The 27500-nt window shown below is 40.7% G+C and overlaps 1 protein-coding gene across 4 annotated transcripts in view; it reads left to right on the top strand.

Moving 5' to 3' along the window:
• The window catches only part of LOC142465844 (regulator of G-protein signaling 12-like), a 107004-nt gene that overhangs the window by 62552 nt on the left and 16952 nt on the right, over window positions 1-27500 (top strand). For all 4 annotated transcript variants that reach the window (XM_075570224.1, XM_075570195.1, XM_075570206.1 and 1 more), the window contains 12 exons: window positions 287-379; window positions 740-883; window positions 1573-1752; window positions 3235-3391; window positions 6242-6357; window positions 7587-7781; window positions 8424-8497; window positions 8858-8984; window positions 10260-10356; window positions 11065-11132; window positions 11294-11447; window positions 12655-13266. In XM_075570224.1, coding sequence (XP_075426339.1) covers window positions 287-379; window positions 740-883; window positions 1573-1752; window positions 3235-3391; window positions 6242-6357; window positions 7587-7781; window positions 8424-8497; window positions 8858-8984; window positions 10260-10356; window positions 11065-11132; window positions 11294-11447; window positions 12655-13266 — 2017 coding nt within the window. The remainder of the gene's footprint in view (window positions 1-286; window positions 380-739; window positions 884-1572; window positions 1753-3234; window positions 3392-6241; window positions 6358-7586; window positions 7782-8423; window positions 8498-8857; window positions 8985-10259; window positions 10357-11064; window positions 11133-11293; window positions 11448-12654; window positions 13267-27500) is intronic.

Genomic DNA, 27500 nt, shown 5'->3' with positions numbered 1-27500 from the left:
CACCACCCCTATTAAAGTGTCTCCTGCTAAATGCTACTTTGTTTTTCACTGTTGTGGGAGGAGTGCCCATCCTTTAAATTAGTTTATATTCCATCTCTCAAATATCTGCTGGACTAAATGTTACTGTACAATATTTTATTTACACCGGGTGGTGATGTTTTGGCATAAACCTGCTCACTGTTCTGAATGGCAATTGCCATCAGCAACCTTGCCAGTTACTGTAACAGATAATGAAGTCATAAACTATATTGCTGCACTATAACTATATTCTTCTTCTTCTCTGCAGGAGTTTCTAAAGAAGGAGTTTAGTGAAGAAAACATATTGTTCTGGCAGTCCTGTGAATATTTTAGCCGCATTCCAGCCCATGACAAAAATGAGGTAATTATTGATCTATTTTCTAGAAATAGCCATTTCTGACACAGGCATTGTTGGTATATAGTAGTACAGAGTCGTTATCCTATTTGTTAAACTGTATATTTGTCTGCATTATGTATAGAGCTAGTTTTAGTTTCGATATACATGCAGTCTTCAAAGCCATCTATTCTAAAGCCCAGTTTTCAGTGGTCACATCAAAGGTTCTAGAACCTGCCGAGTACTCACCACCTCTGTAGGAATATTTATTGTGTTTTACATATTGCTGCTGTGTAAAATATCTGAATTGTTTTGCAGGTTTAATTATATTGTGCATGGCAGCTTTTTCCCCCCCTTTTGGGATAATACTCTAGTTTTTTTTTATAGCTATCTTACAGAGCCCGGGAAATCTTTAATAAGTTTTTGAGCAGCAAGGCAACGACACCTGTTAATATTGACAGCCAGGCACAGTTGGCTGATGACATTCTCAATGCGCCTCATCCTGATATGTTCAAGGAACAGCAACTTCAGGTATTTCAAATGTGCTGCCTTTTCCCCTTACATCCAAATCGATTGATTACAACTACCTGTTACGGGAGGTCTCTGTGGTTAGCGGCCTAAGTATAGAAAAAAGCTTTTTTTTCTGCATGAAGAGACTGCCCTTGAAAGGCGCTGTCAGTCTGCTTATTTAGAGTCCATCTGTGAAAGACCAGTTCATTACACCGTAGTTACATTCATGGGATTTAGGGAGTAAGGTTTTGTTACTTGGTTCTTTGTTATCTCTTTATTCTCTGAATGCTTATTAATGTTTCCTATATGACAGTGCTTTTTGATGCATTTGTTACATTGTGTTGCAGTCACCAAGTTGTAAAGGGTTTGCGCAAACCATACACACACACACACTCTCTCTCTCCTCTCTCTCCTCTCTCTCCTCTCTCTCCTCTCTTTCTCTCTCTCATTGATGCACTGCCAGATGGACCTGGCTGGGGTCACCAATATTTTAGGTTTAAGAAGGGTATTTATTAATCACCTACATTTTAGCCATTTCACATAATAGTGGATCCCTTATGTGAACTGCTGCTCTGTTGATCACATTTCAATACAGCCTCCTATTGAATTAACGACTTCATAGAACTCCTATCACCAGCCTAGTAATTGTTTCAAAAGCTTCAATGTGTGCTGCAGAGCCGGCCCCTAATTACCCCGCCTTTCCATTCCAGATTTTTAATTTGATGAAGTTTGACAGCTACACGCGGTTTCTGAAATCCCACCTATACCAGGAATGCATGTTGGCAGAAGTGGAGGGCCGCTCCCTCCCTGACCCGCAAGAGATTCCCAGCAGCCCGGCCTCCAAACATAGCGTCAGCTCCGACCGTTCAAACATCTCAACACCCAAAAAGGTATCTCTATGTAACATTCAATGTGGGGCCTTTTGGAAGACACACGGACCATTAGCCCTTGGCATTTATTCCTAGGATTGGGTTTGCAGTCTTGGTGTATGAACATTTATATCTGCCAATATAAACACTGAGTGTATAGAAGTAAAAAAATGCTTTAAACAACGCTTTAGTTACTTCTGTCTTTAAAATAGACTTGTTCACTATTAGCCTGGAGAATGCGCCTCTTTTACCCTTAAAGTATTTTAGCATCTCAACCCTGTTCCCATTCCTACTTCATTTCGAGACATGATGGGCGAATGTGTCACATTACAACCCGCAAATTCTTTGTTGAATTTTTTTAATATAATAATATATAATATTATTATATTATTGATTAATTATTATTATTAATATTATTATTATATATATACAGTATATATATATTTTTTACAAAATTTTATTTGCGATCGAATATTCCATCTTGACTTTGGCATGGAAAAATAATGTGAGTGAATGTACCTAAACTCGCCGCCATATTCACTTCGCTGTCCCATCTTTCAAGTGTCATAACATTAGATCCGCGGATGTTAAAACGAAATATTTGGTTTGTTTTATTTGGTTGCAAACGGACCCTGATGCAGATATTTGCACCTTCGCTGGAAGGGCGCCAGGAACGGGTACTTTGCACCCGCACATATTTTTTTGTTGAAGAGACGAATGTGCCTGATTTGAGATTGAGCCGCAAATATTCACGCCTGCGAGTGAACGCCAGGGAAGTTAACTGTCTGCGAATGATTTGCACATCCCTAATAATGAGGGTCTCAAGTGAAGCTTTTAGGAGCTTATTCACTAAACTGGGATAGCGCGAATTGGGGCACTATCCCACACACACATTTCCATTGAGGTCAATGGGAGTTTCCATGCAATAGTGCCCTCATTGACACTGATTTTTTTTCTAGTAAGAAGCAAGCTCTTGTTCTGCGTGTTCCCTGAGTTGGTTAGGGTGTGCTTTTAAAGATTATTGTAGTTGAAGGCTGATCGATCATGTATTGTGGACTCCTTATACCTAAAATAAGATTGTTGTGTGATACAGTATATATTGTTGTTAGCCATGTTCTAAACTAGGGGTGCTCAACTCCAGGCCTCAAGACCCCCCCTCCCCCCAACAGGTCAGGTGTTCAGGATATCCCAGTCTTTTGACTGAGCCTCTGATTGAGACACCTTTGCTGAAGCAGGGATATCCTGAAAACCTGACCTGTTAGGGGTTCTTGCGGACTGGAGTTGAGCCCCCCTGTTCTAAACTCCCGATGCCGTGTAGAGGACTTTCGGATACAATGTATTCTGATCCTCACTATCGCAATCTGGCATGAGTGACTTAAAACAACTTCTGTTTATCGTCTCTTGGCAGTGTTCATGCAAAACAAGATAAAAATATCACGTTTCTGAGATTATGCATTGTTCTGAATATATTCTGCCCAACTCCTTTTTCCTGTACACAAGCAGCAGTTCAGTAAAAAAACGAAGTCGGGCAGATCCCTCAACGAAGAATCCGGAGGAGAAGATGATGAGAGGAGGAGGAGAGGGACATTTTTCTCGTGGTCTAGAAGTAAAAGTATGGGAAAGTCGCAGAAGAAAAAAGAAAATGGGGATTTTTCCAATGGTAAATATATATTTTCGGGTGATATTTCTTTACATCGATGTGCATCAACTGCACAAAAATACTTTTACTTATTTTTTTTATGGTGAGAAGTGCTAGTGTCGAGCTATTTACAAGTTTAAACTTGATATTGTGTGTGTGTGTGTGTGTGTGTGTGTGTGTGTGTGTGTGTGTGTGTGTGTGTCATAAACAAGTGAGTAAATCTGCTCATATAAACAACTGAATACAAATCATGTGTACATGTGCACTAGCGTTGCCAGGTGGCTTCTCCAAAAATACTGGACACAATGGTGAAAGGTGCGACGTGCTGGAAACACACACCTCTCTCCACTCTATACCCACTCCTCCATGCAGTTTCCTCCTCTCGTTAGCCCCACCCCAGGCTCCTGACACCTCCTCCTGAATGAATTGGATGCTTCAGAGAAGATTACACCTCCGAAGTATTCTTATGTTTAGTAACGTGGTGTTTTTATACAGTTTATTATTGACCATTATAGCTTTCCTCTGTTTTGATATCAGGGTAGGTGTGTGTGTGTGTATATATATTTATGTATTTATTTATTTATTTGACAGTGGGGTGCACCTATGAATCTACTGTAGTTATTTTTTCATAGATATTCTATACACTGTCGCGGCCGAGTTTATTCTTACCTTTACCCGGTCTCGGCTGCGACAGTAACCGGGCGCGCGCCGGGTTGTCCCTTGCGCGTGCCAAAGCCTCGGAGGAGCGGTCCTCCGATCGGGGCTTCCCTCTCTCCTCTCCGGGTCCGCCGGGTCCCCCGGAACCCCCCACCGCCGTCCCCCACATCGCGGGACACCAGGGCACGCGTGCATGGGGTGCAGGCACCCGATGAAGCGTGACCGCGCATCAGTGACGCGCGGCACGCCGAGGGGATTTGGCTAGCAAGCCGGGACATCTCCCGGCTTGCGGAACTAGCCAACTAGCAATAAAACGTGTCGCCAGTGTATGTAGGTTGCCTGGAAGGCAATATTTTTATGTCATCACAAGTCATTAAGCTACGTGATTTAGGCCATATGTGACATAATTCAGCTGTAATGACTGTCACAACTAGTCCATCACTCGCCCATTCACGGCCAGAAGATCTGGCAACGAGAGTTAAAGGGGCAGTCTCTCCTAGGACCAGAGTGAGCGATCGCCAGTGACCTCTTTCAGGGATTACATTTGGGTGATTTATGTATTTGTTAGAATCCTGTTCCATGTGTTCTGGTAAACTCTCCCAGCACAAACATGACCGCTATTTTATGATCATTTCCTGGAGTGAGGTAAGATCAGGGTTGGGCAACTCCAGTCCTCAAGGGCACCAACAGGTCAGGTTTTCAGGATATCCCTACTTTAGCACAAGTGGCTCAGACAAAGATTGAGCCAACTGAGCTGAAGCAGGGATAACCTGGAAAACCTGACCTGGTGGTGGCCCTTGAGGACTGGAGTTGCCCAACCCTGATCTTACCTCACTGCAGGAAATGATGTGATATCATGGAGACCTGACCTAGTACATGGTTTGCAGCAGCACAGCCAGAATTGTGTGCCCGGGTGCACCTGAAACTCAATTGTTTTGTCAGAAAGTACACGCAGGATTTGGAGAAAAAAAAATGTAAACTAGTAATTTAATCAACTTTTTTGCCTATACGGCTTTTTTGAGACATACTTATTGTATAAGTCGAAATGTTGATTAAATAAATTAACACACACACACACTTTCTGTAAAAGGTGCATTGTAACACACATATTATTACTCTAACTGGTGTGTTGCAGCGGGACTAACGTGTTATCCCATCCGTTGTAATGCACCAACTGATGCAATAAAGTGTGTTACATCTGTAGGTATATGGTGCACATACAGTATGTTGTACATGTATATAATACATACATAGTATGTGTGGTGCATGGCGTGTGTGATGTGTGTGATGTGTGTGATTGGGACATACTGTATATAGTGTTTGTTCACGCTGCGTGTATCTGGTCTGTGTGTATCTAATGTGTGTACATATGTATATTGTGTGCCTGTTTATTGTACGTTTGTATGTCTATGGTGTGCGTGCGTCTGTGTATGGTGCATGTATCTGGTGTGTAGGCTGCCTGGTTCTTGAGGGACTTTGTTGGGCTTGGCCCACAGGCTAAAATTTGACAGCCAGCCCCTTACAAGCAGAACCCCCTCTCTGGCCCTCTCCGTAACTTTAGTAGCTCTCTGAGAAATAGAATATAAGGGAATAGAAACACGGGATTGGCAAACGCTTTCCCATTCAGAGGCCTTACAGAAATGCAATTTGTAATGAATAAAAAAAAAAGAAAAGAAAGCCGCCAATTCTTTGCAATTGTTGATGTGTTTAGAGAAGCCAATGTGACTTCTAGCCAATTTTTTATAAAAGTGCTTTTCTTGCTGGCTATGTGGGATTGCAGGATTTGAAGGATTATTCATATCGGCTTCTGGAGTCTTTAACCCTTCAAGTGCCCCAAGACATACCCTGCCTGTCATAAGGGCGGGCGGGCACTCCGTGGGCCCTATAATTTACAGGGCCCGTGTTCTAGGGGGACGATCGCGTTCACTGCTCTAATTGAGTAGTGAATGCAAACAGACAGAAGTGAGGTTCCCTTCCGGGGGTGGTGGGGTGGGGGGGGGTCTGCGAGTGACCATGTGATTGCTTCATCAAACGATCGTGTAGTTGAGTGCCGAAAGACCAGTGGCAGTCAGTGTGCAGATGAGTCGGATGAGCACTAGGTTTTTTGTTTTGTTAAACTGCTGTAAACAGTTGGAGTGTAGACAAAGCGTTCTTTATTTCACAAATGGTTTTAAAAATGCAAACTACAATTGTCATGAACCATTACATTGGCAGATGGTTCTCTTATCAACGGCGGCGGGTCTGGCAGGCGGCGTGAATCGCAAGGCTCTGTATCTTCTTCAGCAAGTCTGGAGCTGATTCATTGTGGCACTAATGGAAATATGCTTGAGGTAAGGATTAACATAGAATCCAAACATTTCTATCATTCAACAGATCATATCAGTCGGCTTGATATAGTGCTATTAAATGTATATCTTTGTACTTCAGATATTACAACTGCTATTCAAACAATAGAACTATCCATGCTAATGTATTTGTAAACTCATTTATACATAGCAATTTGATTTGCTTATGGCAACTGCCTTTTCCTACAGAGTGCAGATTTGTTATAGGTTTTTAGTGGACTAACTTGAGTTCTTCGTAGATTAAAGTGTACCGAGTGCAAAATTATAATTTTTTTTGTCTGAACTATGTAAACCTATTGTAATGGTAATTGTATTGTATGTCTTTATTTATATAGCGCCATTAATGTACATAGCGCTTCACAGCAGTAATACATGTGAGAATCATATAAATAACAAATACAAATAAATCATGGGAATAAGCGCTTCAGACATAAGTAACATTTAGGGAGAGGAATCCCTGCTCCGAAGAGCTTGCAATCTAATTGTAATTGCACATTATTACATTCGTGTTGACAGATAACTAGTTTGGAGCCTATTTTGGTATTGAACATGAAAGCAGCGATCCTCCCTACTTTAAAAAATAAAAATAAAAAACTGGACCATGCTACTTTCAGCTCCGGGGATCCCCTGTTCCCGAGATGCTTACTGGTGACATTACTGGGTTTTAAATCTCCCTCTAGGCGAAACAAAATGGCTGCCAAGTCTAGGGCCAATAGGAAGCCACAATGTCATCGGTTGTGGCTTTCTATTGGATGTACATTTAAATCCCCTTTTAAAACCATCAAACAAGGATGGGGAGCCGTGTTGGTCCTATGTTCCTTGTAGTAGCAAAGGAGGGAGAGTTAGTGGGTGGTATGATACCTTTTATTGTATACCCGATGAAGGACCCGGAGAGGTTCAAAAGCTTGTAACATATCAACTACTTGTACATCCAATAAAAAGTATCATACCACCTATTATCTCTCCCTCCTTTTATTACTTTCAAAACCAGGAAGTAATAACAGGAGCTTCACCAGGGCTGAAAACAGAGCGGTTCACCTCTCGATGATCTGACACATTCTGCCCTTTACAGCTGCTGCATTACCCCAGTGCTCGAGGACCAGTGCCTTGTCGTCTCCCCCAATGAGCGTGTTACTAAGCCATTTTGTCTGGTTCCCGGGTCTTTAATTTTACCATTGTAATTTTTTTATGACCTGTCGCTATTTGTTACATAGTTTGAGTCATCGAGGATTTCCATGCCAGAAAAGGAGAAATCCCCCAAGCACTGTTATATCAGTCTTCCAGATGGCTCCTCCTGTGCCATGGTGGTTAAAGCTGGCTTCTCCATTAAGGAAATATTGAGCGGATTGTGCGAGAAACATGGAATCAACATCGCTGCCGTTGACCTTTTTTTAATTGGAGGAAATAAGGTATTACATTTTCTCAGGGGTATTTTTGTATTCCACAGCTCTTTAAGAGAGCCATCGGATCTATACATTGATTTATTTATTTTTTAGCAGACTGTGTATCAGGCTGTTTTTCTGTAACCCATAAAGAAATCGATACTAAATCTATTTTGTTGTATTCATTTTTAGTAGTCGGAATATATAAGTATACTGAGAATAGCGTATGTCAGGGATGGCCAACTCCGTCCGGTCCTCAAGGGCCACGAGCAGGTAAGGTTTTAAGGATATCCCTGCTTCAGCACAGGTGGCTTATCAGTGGCCCAGTCAGTGATTGAGCTACCTGTGCTGAAGCAGGGATATCCTAAAAACCTGACCTGTTGGTGGCCCTTGAGGACTGGAGCTGCCCACCCCTGGCCTGTGTGTTTCAGCTAGGAATTGGGACGGTGGTTTCCGTATCAATTCTATATGTATAAAAATAACATGTCATCTTTAAAACACTTTGAAATGTCGGATATTCTCTAATATGAAATGTTTTACTGTTCTTTCTACACGAGTAGCCTGAATGTGACAGTATACATTATTAGTGGTTTATCACTTTTCCCACGCGCTCTCCAATGTGTAATTTATGCCACGTTTCTGTTTATTTTGTCTCCACGTGTAATGAAGCCACTTGTACTCGGCCAAGACAGCAGCATTTTAGAATCTCGGGACCTCAGAATAGAAAGGCGTACTTTATTTCGGTAAGAGAAACAATGAATTCAGCGATTTGTAACGTAAAAGGGATTTGGGCCACAGAGCTACTTTTCCATTGCAGACCCATCTGGCAGCATGCGGTTTCGTTCCGCTCGCTGCATAATGCATACAAATCATTGTAATAACTCACATTTGCATTGTTTGCAGATTAGCTTGTGAAAATCCTTTTGGGGTCAGGGTAACAGAACAGTTCCTATAACGTAGCGGTTAGGCCCTACTGATGCAGCATATGCTATCTGTGTTGGGGAAATAAGGGATGCATTCTATTTTTGTATGCAGGAAAATGTTACTCTCTCTCATACACTCGCTTAAACTTTAAATCTTGTTTTCCTCTTCCTTTTCTTCAGTTTGGATCTTGTACCGATTAACCGATCCGTGGGACTGAAAGCCAAGCCCACCAAGCCCGTAACCGAGGTCCTACGGCCAGTGGTAGCAAAATATGGATTGAATCTTAACGATCTGGTAGCAAGACTTGTAAGTTTTTGTAAAGAATAGTCGCCTAACATTGAGCTGCACGTGCTGTAACCCAGAGGAGCGCAAACTTTCTGCGCTGCGCCCCCCTGCCTGCTCTCCCCCAGTGTCGACCACCCCCCCCCCCCCCCCTTACCTTTAATTTGTCGTCAAATGACGCCGCAGGGTCATGTCACGTGACCCCCAAGGGCTGATTTGGCCCTGTGTTGCGCGAAGCCGGCTGAATTTGGGTTAGTGAGTTAGAGAGGCCTCTCGCCGAAGAGCGCAGGGCCTCTATAACCACCGCGCCCCCCCCCCCCCCCCCCCCCAAAAAAAAATCTTGCGCACCCCTGCTCTAACCCATTGCCGATTGAACAGTAGTTTTATGCCCAAAAAATTTGAGACGAGAACTGTTTAGGCGGGGAAAAATGCATTATTTTATCCCATTAAGAGGGACAATGGTTTCACGCTACTTCCAGTTTTCTGGGACAATCTATTCCAAAAAGGATTTAATATCTGGTAGTGTGATTCTATATATGTGTATGTATATACAAACATGTACAAACGTAGAATAATGAAGTGGTAGGCACACCATAAATATGTAAAAATAAATAAAATAAAAAAAAGTATTTTATTAGCACAACGTTTCGGAACTCTGAAACATTGAAACTCTGGAACATTTATCAAGAGTGTGTGTATATATTTCTGCTCAAACCCATTCAAATAACGTGGCTAATTTATACACAAATGGAAATCAAGCTATTGTGCCATTCTGTTTCTTTTCCTGCAGCGATGTTTAATGACCACCAGTCTTGTTTCAAAAGAGAACTTTAATTCATGTACCCAGTCCCCACCCAATTCCCAGTGATGCATTATCCAAAGCTGCAATTAGTGTGTTTTTATACATACAGTGTATACCAAGCGATACAGCACACTATACATTTTGAAGGATTTAAATATTTGTATTAGAATTACCTCTGTTGGAGCACATGGTACTGAAATATCCATAAAAGGTCTGACTGAAAAATAAAAATATATGAGGATGTTCTGTTACATAATTACATAGATGAGGTTGAAAAAAGGACATACTGTATTTTACAAACGTGGGAATGAGCAATGCTATATATTTTTTCATTATTATTATTTTTTTTTCTTTTTCAAGGTGCTATTTCATATAATATAAGTTAGAATAGCGTATTCAGTGATAGTGGCCTTGCAGCAGATTTTAGAAGTCTAGCAAAATATATTAAATGTCAGGTATGTTTAAAAATTGATGAGTAAATGTTGCCGTCACTGTAGAGCGGAGAACAAGAACCACTAGACCTGGGAGTTCCCATTTCTAACCTGGACGGACAGCGAGTTGTATTGGAAGAAAGGGAATCTTTTAAGGGAAAAGGTAAGCAGAATATACATGCTGTGTTTAGTTTGTGCTCTCTAAAGTGTACGCTTGGTTTTCAGGCAGGATTCCCCATGCCTACTTTTCCTGATTTGGTTTTCTTATTCCTACTATAAAATCATTTTATACATCCCAATTCTGAGGAACACTGTTTTATTTATTTCTTGCATGGTAGATTTTGTTCACAGCACGTCCCCGTCCCAGTGGCAAAATCCTAATTTTCTATCATTGGAAAATACTATATTAAAAAAAAATTGCAAGCTGCCAAGCGTAGCAACAGAAGCAATGTGGCACTTGGCAATGAAAGTAGCGATGTCTGAGCCTTCATCTTTAATTGCTGTATGGAAACTTAATGAAAGGCAACGTATGGAAAACACATCTCTTCTATGTGAATTTTCATCCCATGGCAATTATAATACATTTGGGTGCAGGTGCTTCTGCTTCCCTGAAAGACTTACTGCCACTTTCTTATTGAATAAAATGTACATGGAATTTTGCGCTAGACGTTTTCATGGCTCTGCAAATAACCCTTCACTGCAGCACGCTGCAAAGCTTTTGCACGACCCTCTCTGCCAATGCGTTAAGTAGCTGCCACTGCAGCTAAACAAAAGCTTAATAAATGATCAAACAGATTAGGTAGCTATTTTTGTTAACCATTGTGAAAACATTTGCACAATATATTCTATTGTCCGTATTGTATATTTGCAGAAAAACAAAAGGCACCAGTGTTGAAACCCAACTCCACTGGGGTGAGCAGTTCCAGAAATCATACATCGGTAATTATTTTACATTCTTCTACTTGATTATTGTTTGGCTTCGTTTTTCTGCGCGTTAGATTGAATATCCGTGTAGCAGCTGTGCGACAGAAAGTGAAAGATGCAATTCCTTGCCAACCTTTAATAGGCTTTGTTCTGATACCGTTTCCTTGTGACCTTAGGTAGAAGAAAGACCTCTCGTAAAGTCTTCCTCCATTCGATTAAGGGGAGAGAACGGAAAAGGTACAAGAGATGCTCGGTTATCAAAGAAAGACGAAACGGTTTTCAGGATGGGTAGAAAAAAACCACAGAAAATTAATTTGGATGAAGCTGAAGGTACGTACATTGAAGAGAATATTTTGGTTTTGACCATCTCTAAATAAGCTTTGAAAATAGTAGATCGGTTAACTCATTAAAGATGTCCATAATCTGGTAATACATATTACTGATCTGCATAAATAGTATATACTGTACCTACATATAAATTTTGCTCCATAAAAATTCTAGTATTTCTTTTCAGAGCGGACAATGAAAGGGACAATAAGCTTCTCATTTATGTTAAAAGAAGCCAACTAACTGCATCAGTGTATTATTTAGCAATTTCATTTTTTTATCTGTAAACCATTCTTCAATTTCTCAAATATTAAAAGGCTTCCATAATAACTGACATATGATTGGCTTTTTGCGCATGTGTGCGTTTTGTTGCACTCAAATAGTCAATTGACTGATAACATATGTAATAGGACTATATTAGAAAGCATCTGTAAATCATATATAAACTATTATTGTAAAATGACATGTTGATCTTCTTGACATCCAAAGTGGCATTCCAGTAATGGTCAGTTGAAACCCTGGACTATTTAAACTTGAACCACTTGTATATATAGCAGATATAGTAAGATTATAGTGATGTAGGAGGCTTTATTCTTTTCCCCTCTTGGTAAATTCTGTGACCACATTACCGTTGAATCATATGGGCGTATGCCTGGCCATGTTGATGTATCATATACTCTGTGTGTGTGTGTGTGTGTGTGTGTGTGTGTGTGTGTGTGTGTGTGTGTGTGTATGTGTATATATATATGTGTATATATATGTGTATATATATGTGTATATGTATATATTGTGTGTAACATCTGTTTGTATCATTCGCTGGCTACAACGTTTGGAAATCCTAGTTCTGGGAATATCTACAGCACTTATTCCCTCACCTGCTGTCTCTCTAAGTCTCCCAATCATACCACTTAGATTGTAAGCTCTTCGGGTCAGGGATTTCCTTTCCTATTGTCTGATTTTGCTGCGCGTATTGTATTATTATTATTCCCAGTACTGTATTCTTTGTGAAGCGCTAAGTACACTTTTGGTGCTATATAAATAAAGACATACAATACAATATATAGAATTACCAACATGGAGGCGTACAGAGATATTTCATTGAAAGAAAAATGAATTGTACAAAGATTGGGGGTTTTCTGTTTTTACAAATGTGTGTATGATCCATGATGATGATTACTGAAAGGACATCTTTTTATTTTACATCCCGCAGAATTTTTTGAGCTGATTTCAAAAGCTCAGAGTAACAGAGCAGAAGATCAACGTGGCCTTCTAAGGAAAGAAGACCTGGTCCTCCCAGACTTCCTCCGTTTAACGCCAACTGAACCAGGCTCCTCCGCAGCAGCAGGGCCAAAGATCAGCAACAGAAGGACTTTAAAGAATGATGGCACAGATAAAGCTACTCATTCCCATAGCACACAGCATGGTGCAAAACCAGAGCCATCCCAGAACTGTGCTGAAAAATCGCTAAAATCAAGCAGTTTGGAAAAGAAAGATAAATCTGTATCTCTGCCACCTAATAGTAGGAAACCCTATGTTCCTTTTAACGCTCAACTGTCTCCGATACCACACATGCAAGAAAGAAATGTATCCAGCCGGGAGAGGCATTCCCGAGACTTGCCCACGGAAAATATTCAGACCATAGATGATGAAAATTTAGCGGACCTGACACTAGTGGCGGAAGGAGATATTAGTAGCCCTAATAGCACTTTACTGCCACCTCCACCAACACCACCATCTGATTTGTGTAAGCTATCGGAGGCCAACTATACACCCCCGACTCCATTCACGGGTAATCGAGATCATTCGGGATATCCGAGATCAGGTATTTCTAGATTTTAATGTTTCTCTTTTTGTGTTCTGCAGACCTCCCTTTTGGGGTATTTTTTTTTTATTATTATTTTTTAGCAGACCTTTGCACTTTTTAAGTATTGCAGAATCATTGCACATTTTTTTATTTTTTATCTGACATTTTTATTTTTCTAAGCTTCCAATGTTTGTCCTCCATCGTCTGTCACATTTAAGTCCGTTATACGATTTCACGGTTTAAAGAACAAATACATATGGTGTTTAAAGTCTGTGCCCATTTGCCAAATGACGAAGTAGCCTATTACATGGGTCATCTTTTAGATAGACATATAAAGTTTGTTCGATGCCCAATATATAAAAACAACAAGATGTAGAATCCGATATCCTCATTGGGGGGGGGGGGGGGGGGAGTTTTAACTATGTTAGGAAATATTTGGACATTTATCATTCATAGTACCCACCACCAAGTTTTGTTTATTCAATCAAATCTGGTTGTCTTTTGTACCTTGATTAGAATCTCCCATAATTGTTAAATTGAACTTTCTTGTAAAGGACAACAGTTTGCCAATCACGGGTTATATACCACACCGACTTATTGAAGATGCAATACACACATTGTTCTCTAACAATGTTTTTACTTTCATAATGAGATTTTTTTTTTTATTTTTTTTTTTTACCCTTCTGTTCGGTTTAAGACGCGGTTAACATGCAGCTGCATATACAGATATATTTTTTTAATTCCACTAGTACATAATGCCATATCTGTTTTCTTAATTGTGTATATGTGTAGGAAGACCAAAATAAAAACTTGAATGATTGTTTTGAAGATATTTTTAAAAATTACAGTCGCATTGTTATGTTCACATATAGCAGCTGTACAAATGATTTGTAAATTCTTTTTTTTCCGTAAGATTATAGGCAGTTTCTTTCCCTGTTTCTTGAGAAACAATGCTGGTATTTCTATATTTTCTGTACAGCTCTGATCAAGTCCTGACCCTTTCATTTTGAAATGAAACTTGATAGGAATATGTCCCTTTGTACAGTAGCATGTGTTCTCTCTGTTGCAATGTGTGTATTTATATAGACTGCTTTCCTAATGATTCTGTTAAACACAATGCATTCTTTACCCTCCTTAAAGGCATTCTACACTCATGCACAAGGAAACATAACCCATGCACTGCCTGATGGGCCGTTATAGCGCATTGCAGACCCCTCTGGCAGTAAACAAATTCATGGACAGTCTCTACATTTTTGTCGGATAATTGTTTTTTTTGTTTTTTTAATTTCCAAATCTCATTTGATTACAAACTATCCAGTATGAATAAAAAAAAACTTTATAAACACTCATTAAATGCTTTTTAGAAGCACAAGTAATTATACAAATGACCTTACACATTTTTTTAAATACTGTATATAGATGTGCAATACTTGATATTAATAAGTGTTTATAAGTGTATAGATGTTCTTTACTCATGTCTGCAATGGAAAGTACAACATGATTGTAGAATTCCTTTAAGGGTAATCAATACATTTGCACTTAAGACCTCGTAGTGATCTTATAATTTAGTGCATGCAAATACATTGCTGTTTAATCATTGAACTGTAGCTTTTGCTTTTCTTACCTGTTGCTTTGTAGATATCCTGATTTTGTAGACCCGTCACGTGCATTTTGTATCTATTCTTTCAAAATGTAATAAACACTGTCCATAGATTTTGGTTTCATTCTGTATTTCTTTCTCTCAATCATTATTCTACTTCTCTAAAAAAAAAAAACACCCTGGATTTTTAACCTTACCATTTCATTCAATAAAAAAGAGTTGGTAGTACGTGTACTGTAGCTATAATAGACTTATTTTGTGCACATCAGATTTTCGGGTGTAATTCGGGATCCACACACATAAAATGGAGTAATGGCGGATACGAGAAGGTGATCAGGTTTCCCATCAGTAAACTTTTCCAATCAGTTTTGTGCCATTGTACCTCTTTTTGTTAAGGTATTCAGGACATGTTGTGAGGAGCTTCTTACCATAAGATGTTGACCTCTTTGGTACCAGAGGGGTTTGCATTTCTACTTCCCACTGTATGTGACACTGCATTAAATGGCACTCACACATTTAACACCGGTGCCATTGTTAACATTAGTTTTTATTACTGTATAAGCCGCATGTAGAAACAAATCTCATTCTGAAGGACACAAATGCCATTGAGGAAAACATTGTCAATTTTATTTGACATGCTTATTTCTTCTAATATAAAAAAAACTTCTACATAAACTGTTTGTTTTTGAGTATTTTTGTTGGGAGATTTATGTAAAAACACTTTTGTGGGACTATATTTCAGGGGTGCGCAAACTGGAGGGGGGCACAAGATTTTCTGAGGGGGTGCGTGGCGGTTACAGAGGTACCGCGCTCTCTTTAAATTAAATGCCAGGGGACCGCGTGAGGCCTCTGTAACATCACTTACCTTGTCTTCCAGGATGCGTTGTCATGGTAACCCCGCGTCAAATGACTCCGCGGGGGTTACGTGACATCACATGAACTTGCGGCGTCATTTGATGCCGGGGGAGGGGGCGAGCTGGGCTGGAGACCATGCAGGGGTGCACTGGGGGAAACATTTGCGCACTCCTGCGATATATAACTCTAGTACAATCTTTCTTATAACTCCGTAATTTTGGAATCACTGGCAGATTCTTCCTTTATTTAGTTAAAAATCTCTTAACTGGCCATTAAAAAAAGAAACCCTAGTCCGTGCTTTTCACAGTTTATGCTTTTAGGATTTTATTTGCAAGGCTAATAAAACCTATATTTAACAATGAAACAAATGGTAAAAATGTTAAAGGAAAGTATTACGTGCTCAAGTGTTTGCTGTTTTTTTAATGTTCCAGGATTTGTTGGTTAGAGCAGGGGTGCGCAAAGTGGCTGGTGTCCACCCCAGAGACTTTTTTGGGGGGCGCGGCGGTTACAGAGACCCCGTGCTGAGCATGCATGACCACTGTAACTCACTTACCCGGCTCCAGTTCATGCGTCTCTATGGCAGTGCCGCGGGTCACGTGATGCAGCGTCACATGACCCGCGGCGTCACTTGACACCGCATTAGAGGACACAGAGAGCAGGCGGGGGAGGGGGGGTGCAGCGCAGGAAGTTTGCGCACCCCTGGGTTAGAGGACTGGACATGAAATGCTTTTCCTTGCTGCTGTTAACTCGGTGTGTAACAAAGGCCCAAAATTACCTGTATGTGCCTTCAATGTGTTTATTATAGCAAAATAGGAGACTGTCCTGCGCTCAAGCCGTCATCCAGCACTGATAGTATCAGTGTAAGTCACATGAGAAGAGACAGGTTACAAGTTCTTACACCTTCTGAACGAGACTTCCTCACCACTTCAGATCTAATCACTCCCATTTTCCATCACCTTCCTAAAATTCACAAAACACTAATTGCACCCCCAGGTAGGCCCATTATTTCTAGTATAGGTTCATTGGGTGAGCCCCTTTCCCAATATATAGATCACTTTCTTCAGCCCTTAGTATCCCAGTTACCTTCACATCTTATAGACACCAAGCATCTTTTGTCACTGTTAGCTTCTTCCACCTGGCACCCTTCCTACATCTGGGTTACACTAGATGTAGCTTCTCTTTATAATAGCATTCACCATGAACACGGTCTCACTGCGGTGGAATTTTTTCTTCAATCACACTCTTCACTTTCCCCAGCACATATAGCCTTTTTATTGGATAGTATTAGATTTTCACTCACTCACAATTTTTTTCTGTTTGAGAGGGTTTATTATTTCCAAACACGTGGGACGGCTATGGGGACTTCGTTTGCCCCCTCCTACGCCAACCTGTTCATGGGTTGGTGGGAGACGTCCCATGTGTTTGGAGATCTAAACCCTTTCCATCATCATATAGCGTTCTACAAGGGCTATATTGATGACCTGTTATTGATCTGGAGTGGTGGGGAAGATGATCTCAATAAATTCTTTGAGTATCTGGCAGACAATTATTTGAATCTTCAATTTACACACAGTTATGACAGAGTATCCATTTTTTAGATCTTGATCTCTATATCAATATGGAGTGTAAAATTCAGACTGATATCTTTAGAAAAGATAATGCCAGAAATTCTCTGTTACACGCCAAAAGCTGTCATTCCCGCCCTCTGATCAATGGAATTCCGAGAGGACAGTTCCTGCGACTTCGCTGCGATGTTCCTCGATGGAGGACTTTGTTCGGAGGGCGGATGAGATGAGAGGTAGGTTCCTTTCAAGGGGATATAACGCCCAAGTTCTGGAGCAGGCATATGATTCGGCTCTCTCTACTGATAGTCTTTGATTAATATGACTTCAAGACAATCCAGACAGAAAAGTCTTGTCGAGAGCTCGGATGTGCCATATTTTGTCACAAATTTCAGTGACCAGGCAGGTGCCATTAGATCCATTATTCGGAAACATTGGGGCACCTTAGCCCTGGATCCGTTGATGCAGAATATGGTATCTTCAAGTCCACGGGTGGTATTTCGTAAAGCAGCCACCATAGGTAATAAATTATCTCCCAGTATGCTTCGTCCTTTAAAGTCAAATAGGAATCCCCTTTCCCTGTTCCCCAAACTTTTAGGCTCATACAAATGTGGACAATGCAAGATATGTCCAAATATGATTAAAACAACTCATTTCTCAGATAGAGATGGAACACGCAGGTTCAAAATTCAATCTTATATTTCATGCCAGACAGATTTTGTCATTTATCTTTTAATGTGCAAATGCAACAAACAATATGTGGGCCTTACAAGTAGACTTCTTAAGTTACGTGTTCTTGAACACTTAAGGCTCATACGAAATAAAGATATGTTGCATCCAGTATCCTATCATTTCAATACTTGTCCATTGGGTTCAGTGGGATCACTACAGTGTGTGGGGTTGGAACATATTTCTTTACCCCGCAGAGGTGGGGACCGAATTAAAATATTACATCAGCGTGAAGCACATTGGATCTTCACGCTGAAAACACTGCAACCCAATGGGCTAAATATTGAATGGGACCTGCGTTGTTTCCTTTGATGCATTTTTTTTATTTTGCTGTGTGATTCACTATGAAAAAATTATTTTAACAAGTGTGGTAATGTTTGAGATTTATGTACTAAGTCTTAGCCTGGTCTACACTTTCTTTATATTTTTCTTTTTGTTCCTCCTCCCTCATTCTTTCCTCCCTCCTTCTTTCCCCCTCCCTCCTCCCTCTCCTCCCCACCTCTCCCCTCCCTTTCCTCCCCCTCCCCCCTTTTTCCCCCTCTCCCCCCCCCTTCCTTTCATTCTTCTCATTCTTCCCTCTTTTTCTTTTTTCTCTTTCTCTTTTTCTTGACATTTGGGACCTTCATACCCATTTAATTAATTTAATTAATGTAGTACTCTTTAAAATGTTATTACTAACAACAAGAGTTAAAATGATAAGTTCTAATCATTAGACCTTGTCTTTATTAAGGGGTTAAATATGTTTATGGTCCTTGGTGTTCTTTATAACTTGATTTGTTGCATACAATGTTTTATATTACTGTTCCCATGATAATTTACCAGTGCAGTGCAGTATTGCTCCTGTGATGATTTACCAGTGCAGTGCAGTATTGCTCCTGTGATGATTTACCAGTGCAGTGCAGTGCAGTATTGCTCCTGTGATGATTTACCAGTGCAGTGCATTTTTCCACATTACTATGTCAAGTACAATTAGGGCTTATGTGCATTTATTGTTAAGCAATTAATGATGGGACTATGATTATGCAGCACTATTACAATCAGTCAGGACATTGGTAATGCATGAGTTAACGCATTTTAAACCCGTTTTTTTCGCGGGCTTTTTTTTATTACATATGTGCAGGCTCAGGCCACAGCTCCCCACTCCAAGACGAAGCGCTACTTTGAGCGTGAAACGCGTTGAGGGGGAGACTGTGGTGTAGCCTGTGTCCTATTGTGCGTTTAATAAAGATTTATCACTCAAACCGGAAGTGCCTCCGACTCAGTCACTGGCTGTGGCGCCGGATCTCTTCCCCTGCCTATGTTTATTATAGGCATCAGTAACGGTCCATATGGATAACGATGTGCGTTGGTTAAAAAAACACAGTAAAAAAATGGCGTTGAATGTACTGCCATGTAGTATAGAGAGGGAAGTTGCGCACTCACTGGATGCTGCTGCTGCAGCCCAATAATTTGATGAAGAAAAAAAATAATCTTTTCACACAGATGTTTGAACATTCGTGCGTTTTGGAATATTCATATTTAGTGGTGACTTTTTTTTTTTTTTTCGATCTCCGAGGAAAGTTTTGCCCTATCTCTAATTATTGTCTCTGACTTGGGTAATTCTCTATATGAAGAAGCACCACTGATGTCAATTAGCCAATTGGCCATTTTTTTAATACAGGTTTAGAGCAGGGGGTTTCCGGAGCTGAACCTCGTTAATTTCAGCTCTGGGGACCCCCTGCTTCCAGAGATACTTACCTCCGAAGGGGGTGCAGGTATCGCCTGCAGTTTAAAGCCCCCTGGTCACATGGACCAATAGGAAGCCACACCGGGTGACATCACAGCTTCCTATTGGCCCGCAGGGTGCTGGAGCTTTGAAAAGCAGCCACATACTGAAGTGAACCCTGAATTGGCTACCGACACCCACTACCGAGGCAAGTACCCCTGGAAGCAGGGGGTCCCCAGAGCTGAAATTAATGGGGTTCAGCTCTAGTGACGACCTGCTTCAAGCCTGTATTAAATATTTTTAAATAAAACTGCAGGAATTGCCTCTTTAATGTGTTGAAACAGGTAAGCTTTGAAGATTGCAGAACATTAGAGGAGATGATGGGTTTGTCTAAAAGCCTGCAAATGGCAATTTGAGAAGGTGAGGTTAATATAATAGCTCATTAGCATGGACTACGTTTAGGAATGCATGTAGAGACTAGCTGACAGAGGCATATTGTGTTGATGGCAATCTGAGTATCCAAAGCCTGAGGAGTGGAAAGGAGACTTTTTATTATAGAGTTTTCAGAGCTATACAGTAGCTTTATTTAAGTTATAGTCCAGATCTTCTTCTTTAAATAGCAAATCCTTATACAATTGCTGGCACACGTTAAATATATGATCATCCAAATCCTGCAGCTTAAACACAGGAAAACAGAAACGAGACGTTGTTGGATAAGAGAAAAGACAGAGAATGTCTGTGTGTATGATGCTTGAATACAATAGGAGGGCAATTTAGTGCCTTACTGCCACTGCATAGCTGGATACTTGCTTTGAAATACTAGTACAAAGTATTTTAGCCTGTTGAGCTGTGTTAAATGGAAATAATGGTACATACTGTCTTTTCTTTATCATAATTGTGTTTTTCTTTCTCTAGTACAGATGAGTCTTCATGATCAACATTTAAGCGCATTCAGTCTTGCATCTTAAAATACCCTTTATAAAAGTGTGCCTCTCTCCCCTTTCTCTCCTTCACCCTCACATATAATTTTGCAGGCAAAATTAGTCTCTGCACCATAGTTTGCAATCAACTTTTGGTGCCGATGTATGTTTGTATATCATATCTTTATATAGCACCCACAGCTGTACTTGGCGCTTCACAAGAGGGAAGGTAGAGGGAATTATAGTACAATAAGGTGCAAGAAATAAGATCAGATAATAGGAAATCCCTGCCCCGGAGAGCTTACAATCCAAGTGGTATGATGGGAAAGCTATGGAGACAGCAGGTGAGGGAATACGTGCAGTAGATGGCGGTCATTGGTTGTAGTGACTTGGTGTGTGACAGTAGCCATGAGTGTACGCTAGTGGAGCACTTAACTTAAGAAGCGAGTTTTAAGGTTACTCTTAAAGGTGGTGGGGGGGGGAGACGGGAATGTGCTTGAGTGTGAGGGAGTTCCACAGGTAAGGGGCAGTAAGGGGAAAAAGTTTAAGGCGAGAGAGCAGTAGAGGTGAAAGGTGTGGAAAGGAGAGTTTTGGGTAGAACGCAGGAGATAGACAGGGGCACACCGAGAGATCAAAGCTGATATGTAGTGAGGAGCAGATGAGCGGAGAGCTTTGAAGGTAAAGAAACTTGATGGGAATCCAGGAAAGGAATTTAAAGAGGAGAGGAACAGAGACTGTTTGGGAGAAAAGAGAAATTATACTAGCAGCAGAGTTTTGGATAGATTGAACTGAAGGAGCTGCTCACTGAGTAAAGGCACCGACTCTGAAATCAACACTGAGTTTGAATCAGGGGAGCCTGGTTCATATCCCAGTGTCCGCTCCTTGTGGCAAGTCACTATCTCAGGCACCATAAAAAATATAGTTTGTAAGCTCTACGGGGCAGGGACTTGTGCCTGCAAAAATGATATGTACAAGGAAGCCTGTTAGCTGTAATGCTCACATTAGCACTGAGCTACTCCTTCAGCGCGCGCTCTCCCCATCTGTAGTATCTAGCTTATAATCGGCCCTTGCCGATCCACTCCTGGATGAAGGTCTCCCCAATGATCTTCCAGGTACTGCGATTGCAAGTTTCTTTGCCACGTTACTCCAACACATTTCCCAATCTCATCCTCCCATCTTGGTTTTGGTTGTTGTCCTGGTCTTTTTTTGGAAAAGTTCACAAACATAGCCAAGTTTTACCGGTTTTTGTTAACTTTTTCAGGTAAAAAACGATCTTATTTGCCAAAAGATTTCATGGGATCACATGATGTTGGTAATGTGACCTTGGTATTTTTAAGACCCGTTTGCCATTTTTGCCAAATTTGGAACACAAATTGTGCATTTTGAGTTTTGGTTTTGTCCAACCATAGTCATTTCTCCATTGGCCCACCTCTATTTTCAGATCTTCAGCCTTGTCATGTCAGGTTTATGTTTGCTTCCAAACCCATGAGTTCTTTATATATAGTCAACCATAGATCCTCAGGTTTATGGTGTACGCATAAGGTCTAATCAAGTGCCTGATGAATCCTCTTATTACAAACAAGTCCAGTCTGAAAGTGACACCGATTCTTACAAATCCATTTGCTAAAATGGAATCCAAGATCACAGCACGCCGCTTTCTTGTTTCACACTGTGCTTCCAACCTCTGGATCAAAGCCTCTTCATATATACACACACACACACACACACACACACACACACACACACACACACACACACACGTGTGTGTGTGTATATCCTGAGACACATGTACCAGTTATTAGGATACGACAAGCAAAATTAATCTTTGCTTTACTCCTCTGTAAAGGGGCTATATGATTGTAGTTGGTATTTCATCAATAAAGCATATTTTGTTCTAATGTGGTTAAAAGTCACACCTGGCTTGTTTTAGAAACCGTGCTTTAGACCTCACACACCAATGTTCGGTTTACTACAGCGCAGAGATATTACTTCATGTATTTTTAGTACAAGTGGAATAACCCCCTTGTATATGAAAAAAAGTGCTCACTACACAGCCCTAACCATACTCCTTGAGAAAGGGCTTTTAGCGTGGGACGTTTTCCTGTCCTATTAAGTTTGTTTTTTTATGTAGTTTAATAAACGATTTTAGCCTTTCTACTTACCTGGTGAGCTGATGGTGCTTCTTTTTTGGACTTCGCTGTCTCGTACCAATCCTTCTCCTGTTCATAACCCCCTTGTAGACTTATTTTGCAATGATAGGGATCAAGGAGGCTGAGGGGAGCTGTAATTCACAAATGCCACATATAGCCTTCAAAAATTAGAATGCCATATTATGTTTCAAAATAGAAACCCATTGGGAAAAAAATCACAATGAAATATGTGACCAGGATGTAAATGACAATTTGTCCCAAACAAATGAGTAAGCGGGCGTGTGGGCATAAAGGAAAGGGATTTGGTTGGTCTGCTTGTAAGTTTATCTTGTCCTGGTTGTGATAAATTAGGAGACGGGGGAAGGAAACTGAGGACAGTCTGAATGTTTCCAGTGTGGTCTTAAAAAAAACAACTAGTGGAAGATGGTCCTTGAGATAAAGCCAATTGGATTCTAGCTTGAGAACGTCCTTTATTACGGGGCTGTCATTTCAACAAACAAGATTGCCTTAAAATACAAAAACATGCGTTTAATAGCCCATCACAAAAAGCACAATGGGTAGAGACAGTCGGTCTTTATATTACTCTACACTAGTAGATTAAGTAAATGGCCTTACAACCATTTGTTTGTTTGTTCTGTTCCTGCAGCACCAAATGTTCAGTGAGTATACTGTATATCAAGGTGTAACACCTTCTGAAATGTGCTATTCTGTTTGTAAAGGCGCAGTGCTATGTAGCAGTTTGGGAAGTTTTTCTTATCATTGATATGGTGCCGATGTATTCCACGGTCCAAGGTTTGCTGAATAAAACTGTTTATACTGTTATATACAACTTACAGAATGTAAATCTCTTAACACATCCTTGTAAGTAATTGGGTCTGTGCTTATTGGTGCTTACAATCTACTAGGACAAAGTGGAGAGTACAAACACAAACTATAGACTTCAATTGGGAATTTGGTCTTAAAACAACCCCGTCTGCTGCTTCTGCAGGTACAGAATCAGACCCATATTGGGGAAGTCCAGTATAGAGGTCAAGGAGGTGAAGCTTGACCTTGGCATGTATCTGTGGTTTCTCCATAAATCATACGTAAGCTGGCGCACTCTTTCTCTTGGATTCAAATGGTAATTGTGTTAGTGGAAGCGGAAGGAGGAATGGTAAAGAGATCAGAAGGGTGTTGAAAAAAATTTCTTTCAAAAGTGTTACTTTAAATACTTTTAATGAGAGGACATTTGGGTGAGGTAGGTGTGTGGGATATTGTAGGTGCAGACTGGGAGGGGGGTGGACTAAGAGGAAGTTATAAGGTAGAAGAGAGGATGTAAGTAATGGGCATAACCTAGAGTATAGGGGAATCATTGAATAAAAGGTTTGAAATATCAAGTATCAGCCCAGTGCAGTCTTGGGTCTGCAGTCTGGGGTTACAATGGTGTCCTCTATTTATTATTATTATTATTACCACCATTATTATTTATTTGTAAACATATTCCGTAGAGTATAAATAACACAAAGCCCAGCACACACTGTCTATAGATAATAGAACAAATGAAAAGGGATAATGCCAAGAAGAAATGAAATGACATTTAATATGTAACACAAACCACCAGTATAAGAACCACATCCACTACATCAAAAATTGATAACATGCAATAATAAAAATATTATTGCATGTTATCAATTTTTGATGTAGTGGATGTGGTTCTTATACTGGTGGTTTGTGTTACATATTAAATGTCATTTCATTTCTTCTTGGCATTATCCCTTTTCATTTGTTCTGTTATCTATAGACAGTGTGTGCTGGGCTTTGTATTATTTATATTGTATATTGAAGGTATTGGGTCCTCCGTAGTCCGTTGCACCCTGCAAAAATTATTTTGCTTTCTAGTGTGTGCTGTATATCATTGTTCTGTTCTGTTATATTCTGTAGAGTGTGGGTACAGAGTTCTGCATATTACATAAACAGAATGACATACCAAATAAGAACAAACGAGCGCAAACGGATACAGAAGGTAATGAGGGCCTTGCTCATAAGAGCTTACAATCGAGAGGGAATTTGGGCAATGTTGAAACAAAAGGTAACGGGCTTCAGGTGTTGATGAGATTGGGGTATTATTAACAGTGATGGAGAGTTTGGGTTTGGGGTGGTGGAAAATAATTAGTTCTGTTATGGACATGTTAAGCTTCAGATAACGGTGGGACATCCAGGAGGAGATATTGGAGAGATTGTTGGTAACACAGGACAAGAGAGGGGGAGAGGCTAGGGGAACAGATGTAAAATTTGGCTATCATTGGCATAGAGATAATACTGAAAGCCAAAATATTGTATTCATTCACAAATAGAAGAGGTATAAAGAGAACAGCAGTGGGTCAAAGACATAGCCTTGTGGGACCCCAAACAAAGGAGGAGGAAACCCCAGAGAAGGAAACATTGAAAGAGTGGTTGGATAGGTAGGACATGTACCAAGAGAGGGCTGCATCACAGAGGCCAATGGAGTGGAGAGTGTGCAGGAGAAGGGGTAAACAACAATGTTGAAGGCAGCAGAGAGATCCAGAAGTAGTAGTAATGAGAAGTGACCTTTAGACTTATCTGTGAGTAGGTCGTTGGCCACTTTTCTTGGTGCTGTCTCAGTAGAGTGTAGAGGACGGAAACCAGATTGCAAAGAGTCGAGCAGAGAGACTGAGTCAAGTGGTTGTATATAAGCCGCTCAAGTAGCTTGAAGAGAGGGCGGTACTTGGAGAGGGATGTTGGGTCCTGAGAGGGTTTCTTTAGAATGGGTGTGATGAGTGCATGTTTAAAGTAAGCTGGGAATGTGCTGGAGATGAAAGAGAGATTAAAAAATGGGCTAAGTGTGCCAGAGAGGGAGTGGAGGAGCATGTGAGGGAATAGGATCAAGGGGGTAAGTTGTAGGGTGAGGTGATGCGCATGGTGACCTCCTCAGTCACAAGGGAAAATTAGCTGATGGTGGCAAGAGCCGTCTTGTCTAAGGCAGATGAAAGTGTACTGTTGTATAGAGAGATTTTAAGGTCTGGACAGGAAATGGGAGACAGGAGAGGTTGTAAAGATGTTGAAAATTGGAATGAGTTTAGAGCATGTAGGTTTCTGTTGAGGAGAGTGCATAGGGTCTGTATTAAAGCAAGCGCATGACGTTGCGCGTGGATGTGGTGCAAGCGTTTTGTGTGTATAGTCTAAATGATGACTCGTGCTACTAGGAGGCATGGCCATGACGTAACAAGGGTAGGCCTCACTGTGATTAGGCCTCACTGTGATTGGCTCACAGTGGCATGGCAGCCGCTCGAAAATACAAATGTATTTGTATTTCCACACAGCTGCCACGCCAATGCTCGCTGCCCTGTGCGCATGTCTGCACTAGATACACTGTCATAGAGAGACAGGTATTTCTCATTGACGCTGGCGCGCACGCGCTTACTGTAATACAGGCCGTCATGATAATGTTATGAGATATTAGGTATTTTAATCCCTCTGGTGCTTCAGGGGTTATGGAGCTACACTTGTTTTAACAAAATACATAATGCTGGATTTGAAACAGGTCAGGACTGTTTCTTTGGTCTGCTCTGGACTTCAAAGGGACTTAATTGGGACGGGGGTCCATCCTGGATAGCCCACTCAAGGTGTCAACTGTTCTAAACAAGTTCTATAGACATGGTCTTGGTAGAGCAGCTTCAAAGCATCCTCTAGAAGGGGTGGGCTTATGCCTGTGCCATGAGGAAAGAATGTATTTAAGTCAGGGAAAGATTTTGAAAAACAGCTCTCACCAGAGGGGTTCTTTGGACAAAGCACGTGAGACCTCATATTCTGAACCAGCGACCTCTCTGGGGAAAATCCATAGCATTTGGTAAAGTATAGGATTTTCTGTCTGTTTACCCTTTTATTTTAAGAAGCTGTTCTGCCTTTTATTGTAACTATGTTATTTTGTAATAACTTTTCTGTAATCTAAGCGCTGTATTTTTAATATATATTAAAACATTTAATAAGTAATGCTTTAGGCTCTGAATGAACTGATTGCACGCTCTGGGGAGAGTAATTATTATTCGGACACATTTTTGCTACAACTGAATTTGGTGTGTTGAAGAGCATAGTTTTTCCTATAATAAACAGGAACCTGCGGCCCTGGCAAATATTAATCTGATATCTTTGAGTATTAACCCTTGTCCCGTATGCAGGTCACGTGCTAACTGGGTGTCGTACGTGACACAGGCCTTAGGCTAAAGTTTAGAAGGTGGTTATTAGACAGAGGGAAGGGTATGTTAGAGGAGTTAGACTGAGCAGAAGCGGGAGAGAACAAGGTCAAGGTGTGTCCATTGCAGTGAGTAGGAGAGGTGGTCTATTTGGAGGAGGCTAAGGAGAGAAAATGGGTGGCTGAAGGGGCATTGGAATTGTCAGTAGGCGTGTTGAAGTCTCCCAGGAGGACCGTAGGAGTGTCAGAAGAGAGGAAGCCAGGTGGTAAAGTGATCAAGAAATTGAGAGGGTGGTTCAATGGGGCAATAATGACAGCAACACAGAGGGAGAGGGGGCGGAAGAGGCAAACAGATGCTAGATATTGAGAAAATCACGATTTTTAACACTAACCTAGTGTAAATAAACAGGACATGCTCAGGCTTTCAAATATTGAAACACAGACACCCTGCATTAGAAGATTCCAGTGTAGTGTTGTGATAGGATTTGTTATTAGTTACTAAACGTACAGTATATAACATTTCCTTAGATATTTATAATGAA

This window comes from Ascaphus truei, chromosome 1 (assembly GCF_040206685.1).
Source record: "Ascaphus truei isolate aAscTru1 chromosome 1, aAscTru1.hap1, whole genome shotgun sequence".
Classification (NCBI taxonomy): domain Eukaryota; kingdom Metazoa; phylum Chordata; class Amphibia; order Anura; family Ascaphidae; genus Ascaphus; species Ascaphus truei.
Note: the sequence above shows the minus strand (reverse complement) of the source record. Positions and strands in the feature narration are given on the sequence as shown.